The sequence below is a fragment of the Lottia gigantea genome (genome assembly GCF_000327385.1).
Source record: "Lottia gigantea unplaced genomic scaffold LOTGIsca_14, whole genome shotgun sequence".
NCBI classification, from domain to species: Eukaryota; Metazoa; Mollusca; class Gastropoda; family Lottiidae; genus Lottia; species Lottia gigantea.
Window position 1 is genome coordinate 3,264,125 of NW_008707617.1, and position 6,422 is coordinate 3,270,546.

Below are 6,422 nucleotides of genomic sequence, written 5' to 3' on the forward strand. Positions count from 1 at the left end.
ATATTATGGTAGTGTCTCATGAAAAGACGACCCGCATATTAACATTCAAACAAATAAGCGTTTCTGAGCCTACAGTAGGGCATATGATTGGTAAAAAAACGGCGCATATTCTGTCTATTTCAAATTTCTTTCTTTTTAATTCAAGATTTTTTGTGTTATATATATATATATATAAAAAAATAGCAAATTAAATCTAAAATTTGAACAATGAAATTAAATTTAAAAAAATTCAAAGTTAACAGTTGGTGTAATCATATTAAAATTATTTTTAAAGTAAGAAAAAGTCATTAAATTGATTCATTAATAATGTATATAAACAACTGATTTATATTGAAAGCCTCACTTTATTTTCGTTCTAAGACCAACAACAGTGATATTAAAAATGGCATCTTGGCAATTCATTCTAGTTGGCGTTTTAGCCGCCGTAACTATATCTTCAGCAAGAGGTGAGTAACTTATTGGACTTTTTTATTTGGAAGCCGACGATTATATCAGCTGGAAACAAGGAAACTGGCGAAAATGCGATAAAATGGAGGGGGGTAAGGTGGGGTGGGGTGGGAAATGAAATGAAATGAAATGAATCGAGTTTTGCACCTACTTTTCTGCACCATGTGGGCTAGTGAAGACGGACAAAACCATGCAGGATGCAACGAGCGAAATTTTGTCAGGACATTGGCATTAGCCAATCTGTCGAGGGATCTTTAACTCGCGCAGGATGTTGCACACGAAGCCTCGGTTTAGTGTCCCATCTGAACGACTAGAGGCTTTTCCATTAGCCTACTCGCATCCCTGACAGTGGTTTGAAAAATCTGAAGGTTTCATATTGGCCTATGTCGGGATTGAGACCTGGGCCTAGCAAGCGTCTAACCCACTGAGCTACGACCTACTTTTCTGCACCATGTGGGCAAATGAAGACAGGCAACGAGCGAATTTTGCCGATCGATCTTTAACCTGCACAGACTGTTGCACACGAAGCCTCGGTTTATTGTCCCATCTGAACGACTAGCCGTTTTTTTTCCATTGCCTGCATCCCTGACAGTGCCAGTGGTTTGTAAATTCCGACGGTATCATATCGAAACCTGGACCTTCGGGTTAGCGAGCAAGCGTCTGACCCAATGAGCAACCGCGGCTTAAATGTGTCAAAACATACCAGTATTTAAATAGAAAGCCTTATATGGTCAGCAGTTGGTTTAAATAGTAAGCTTATATTTTCTTTCAGGTAATGTTGACCGTGTTTAGTTTGCTTTCAGCTTTATTAACTCAGCCTTAAAATGAAAACAAAATATACCAGCTTCTGTACCTGACTATTTTATTTATTTATTATTTTTATAGATTGTACATATAACGATCAAACTTTCGCTGACGGATCTAAATTTAAATTACCATCAAGTGGTAATTGTATTGAGTTTACTTGTACAAATGGTGGATTTAGAGCCACCACAAAAGGTAACTATCAAAAACATACCTCTTTAGTTTGTTGGCATCGAGCAAGGCTCGAGATATATATTGAGAATCAGACACGTGTATAGATTTAAACTCTCGAGAAATATGAATGTACGGTAATAACATTTAACAATAAATGAAAAATGTATCTGAACAGGACAGAACTGAGCTGTTTACCTAGACATGATAATATTAACTGATCTAGCAGATAAAATGTTTGACCTGTAGGAACTGAAATGCAGTGTGGTGTGTATTTATTTTACTGAACCCCTGTTCCAAATGTCAACTGTGATTATAATATACAATATAATATACAGACTATTGTTTTGTTACTTACTCAAGATGCAAGTGTCCAATATTTCGCTCCTTCGTTTTAACTGTAACCATTACATTTTAGAATGTGAACAGGGTAGTTCATGCTTTCCACTTGGTCACGAAATTGTAAATGATTGTCGTAAAACGGTTTGCCAAGAAGGTGATGATAATTCAATAGCGTTTATCAACACAGAAATAAGTAAGTTTCTTGAACATACTTCGCATTGCTGTTCTATTGTACACGTTAAATTAGTTTGAGGTTTAGCGATGGTATCGGCGAGGAGAGGATGTAGAGGTGTTGGCGAATGTTGTCAATCATACCTTCTTACCAGGAGCTTCAAATTCTGTAGCTGCTGTGACCTTCTTGTAACTTGTAAACGTCTTCATTATGCAGTTGACGTATTTTGTCATTATTGTCCATTGATATATATTTTTTTTTATTTATGAGATCTGAGGCGAGTATTCTCTTGATTTAGCCACAATGTCAAAATTGTCTTATAAGTGTGATAGTGGCTTTAATTTTAACGAGACTTATTATGTATAGGTATGACAAACGAATTGTTGTTGTTTTCCTTGGCTTAAATTTCATTAGTTTATATCCAAAGCTAAAGTATATTGAGTAGATCTCGCAATTTTTCAATGAAAATAATGCTTAGGAATTACTACTCTTAAATAAGGTACAATGGATTGTTAAGGTGATAGATACCTGAGTATTTAACAGAGTATATATTATAATCATTACCTTTATTACTTAATAGAATGTTCAGGTGACGAGGGAAAATGTTTCAGTCCAGGAATAGAATTTACCAAAACTTATCAAGGAACAGTCTACTCAAAGACAACATGCACCGTTGAAGGAACTGATGTTAGTTATGCTTATCGTAATTAAACTGTTATTTATTCAATAAATGAAATAAATGTACCTAAAATGTCATAAATTGTTTATTAATTATGTGTTTTCCACGATATTAATCTCCCTGAAACATTATTTGAAAATAGATCCTTAGTCTGATTTATTTTTTTACGCCCACATCAAATGGAGGGGGGTGGGGCGTATATTGCCGTCACCCATTTCCGTCTGTCCGCCCGTCCACAATTGGTAAAAATCATTTATATTAGTACTAATTTGATTTCCATATTTCATTAAAATACTAGTCAAATTCGATTTATAGACAAAGGAACAAAGACGTTAGTGTCAGATATTGCCAATTTTGGATTTAGTATAAGCCCAAACGACTATTGTCTTAGCAAAGTGAAACATTTTTGATTTTTTTTTTATGAGAGTTGAATAGCATCCTCAAAATAGTACGGTTAATCTTAAAATGTCTTTGCTTTTATAAAAATATACATAAACCTTTAAGGGGCATTCCCCCACGCCACTGGTCGGGTGTTCCTTACTGACATTGTGCCTAATATGAGCTTGCCTAAATGAAACTGTGCATAATTGAAGGTGTGTCTAAATCACTGTGCCTATATAACGCTGTGCCTATATTATGTTATGTGCCCAAATCAACGGGTTCCTAAAAGAAGTGTCCCAAAGGTACTGTGTTTAACTGTGCTTAAAGTATTTGTGCCCTCATGACAGTGAACTCAATTTTCAGTCTAAATTTGTGATTGGTTGAAATATCTTGGAGGCATCTTTTCAATCTAAACTTATAAAAAGATATATTTTTATCAATGTAATCATAAAGACATTCTAAGACAAACAGTTTGGCTACTATTTTGAAGCTGATACTAATTCTCTTTAAAAATATACAAAAAAAACATTCTCAGACAATAAGCATGTCTGTCGTGTCACAAGCATCTCTTAAGTGTGGAAAATGCTTGATTCCGTTGCAATAATATTGAAAGAATTTAGGAACGAGTCCGCGAGAGCACCTGGCAAAAATCAAGAAAAGTGGTAAGGTGAGAAGTTGTACCAAAATCATGTCATAAGACCTCATAGGTGCTAGGAGTCACTGAAATGATTCATTCCCCAACCCCTTACAAACGAAGAAATCGAACACACATTTTTTTCATGAGAAAAATCATCGTAATTATTTTTAATCATTTTGTCCAAACTTCGCCCATAATGTATGAATAACACTTGGTACCCTCGGTCAGATTTTTTGTTTTGAATACCAATTTAGTTGAGCTCTAGCTCTGTCTTTGCAGGGCTGAAACCAACTGTAATGTTCGAATAGACCAACGGTTGACTTAAAAGTGCCAGCCAAAAAAAATTGAAGAACGCAGGTCACTGCATAGAAAAAGGCTTTTAAAAATTAAAATGATCTCAAATTTTAGGTCATATTTTTCTCACGTGAATGAAGACTTTCTCAAAATCTTCGAGAACAAATATAATTATGTCATAAATTACCTGTTAAAAAGGTTATTGCCATTCTGAAAGAAGAATGTAATCTGCTCAGTGACACCTTTCGAAAGCCTTTGCTGTGGTGAGAGAACTCGCCCTTACAGAAAATTATGTCAGAATGACTACCAACTGCTCGATTGGACGGTTTGTCCCCATGGTTCCATGCGGAAATCACCCTGCAAACAGTAATGAAACGACCGTCATACCACTGTAACAAGGACATTTCTGGACATTTGAAGCAAGTAAACCCCCAAAACAAAATATATCATGTGAATATGAACTGATTTTGTGCCAGACTGGTAATTTTTCTATAACAGATTTACCAATTGCCGCGATGGTAGCAAAACGTATTCAGTCTTACTACTCTTAGTTCAGCAAGGATGATTTGTTGAATTCTAGACAAATTGCCTCTTACTTTTCAAGATTGCAAAAATGTGGACGCCTAAATGCGGAATCAAATAAGCCTGCGACAACTATGGATGTGGAAAATAACGACTGTAATATAATAAGAATATTAAATAACGGACACAATTTTACGGTATACTACTCCTTAGTTTTATTACACACTACGTTTCAACAAAATACATTGTCATCTTCAGGTGAAGTGAGGAAATATGGTACAAGAAGTTATATATATACACAAAAATATAACGATAGCAACACATAACTTCTTGTAACATATTTAATTAATTTTACTAAAATATTCCCCCTGATGAACCTGGCCTGAGTTTTCACAATCATAAAATATAAAAGCAGGATGAATATTTTTTAATTCAACAATTTATGTCTGATGAAATAATTTTAAATTTGATTATAATTTCTTTGGTTATAGCAAACAACTCATTGAGATACCACCTAATAAATTAATATAGAATATTTATTCTTAAAAAAAACAGAAAATCCATCCTGCTTTTATATTTTATGATTGTGAAAACTCAGGCAGCAAACAATATATTAATGTTTATTGACATTCGTCCATTGGCTGACCTACTTTTTCAATTTCCATTTTTCTGGGACGAAATCCTTATTTTTTAATATCCAGGAATTCCTGAAACGTCAAAAATTGGCCTACTCAGTATAAATATTTTTGCATAGAAAGATAAAATAGTGGGAACTTGAAATCGATGATCACCAGCTGAATTCTGAAACCGTAGACCTGTGAGCCTATCGTTTTGGCAAAACAGAAAGGGACCGACCTCTGTCTAATAATCGCTACTTGTCCAGTGGCAGAGCACCAAACTATGTTTTGGAGTACATACAATGTTTTATTGGTTTATTCAACTTTATTTTCCAGACCGAAAGAGACCGATAGATGCATTTTAGTTACGACCAAGAAAATTACCAACTAGTAATATCTGGTTTTGTGATTCTCCAGTGGGAATTCATTTATTACAGCGAACTGTAAAACGTATGTGCCAGAAAGTTGGATTCCAAGTAAATTTTACCAATCATTCCTTAAGAGCAACAGCTGCTACAAGACTATATGTTGCTGGCGTAGATGAACAATTAATAGTTGAAAAAACAGGACACCGTTCAAGTGTTGTGCGCACTTATAAGAGAACAAGTGATATCCAACAGGTTGACTTAAGCGGTATCCTTCGTGGTGAGAAAAAGGCAAAATTGGCTGTCATAGACCAAGATAGTCAAGATATAAGAAATCATCAAACAGAAAACAACCCTCAAGGACTTCAACGCGAAATAAACATTCAATCGTCGGACATTTCTACGGAGCCCCTAAGGCGCAATTGTAAACATATTTATTTATTATTTCGTTGAAACGAATTAGTTATTTCGTTAAAACGAATTAGTTATTTCGTTAAAACAAAATAATTATTTCGTTTAAACGAAATAAAAAGATGGATTAATTATTTCGTTTAAACGAAATAGACGAAAAAATTAATTCGTTTAAACGAAATAAACATAGGGTATTTCGTTTAAACGAAATAAAAAGATGGATTAATTATTTCGTTTAAACGAAATAGACGAAAAAATTAATTCGTTTAAACGAAATAAATGATGTTATTTCGTTTAAACGAATAAATTATTTCGTTTAAACGAAATAATTATTTCGTTTAAACGAAATAATAAATAAACATGTTTACAATTGCGCCTTAGGGGCTCCGTAGAATTGAGATTAAATAGATTCAAAGTTAACAGTTGGTGTAGTCATATTAAAATTATTTTTAAAGTAAGAAAAAGTCATTAAATTGATTCATTATAAATGTATATAAACAACTGATTGATATTGAAAACCTCACTTTATTTTCGTTCTAACGGAGGCCAACAACAGTGATATTAAAAATGGCATCTTGGC

The 6,422-nt window shown here is 34.0% G+C and overlaps 1 protein-coding gene across 1 annotated transcript; it reads left to right on the top strand.

Moving 5' to 3' along the window:
• Positions 1 to 349: 349 nt before the first annotated feature.
• Positions 350 to 5,884, top strand: LOTGIDRAFT_230691 (hypothetical protein; the record flags this gene model as incomplete). Its single annotated transcript, XM_009049799.1, has 4 exons — positions 350 to 446; positions 1,333 to 1,446; positions 1,841 to 1,957; positions 5,484 to 5,884. The coding sequence occupies exons 1-4, from the start codon at positions 383 to 385 to the stop codon at positions 5,882 to 5,884; spliced, it is 696 nt and encodes a 231-aa protein (XP_009048047.1). The 5' UTR covers positions 350 to 382.
• Between the last annotated feature and the right edge of the window lie 538 nt (positions 5,885 to 6,422).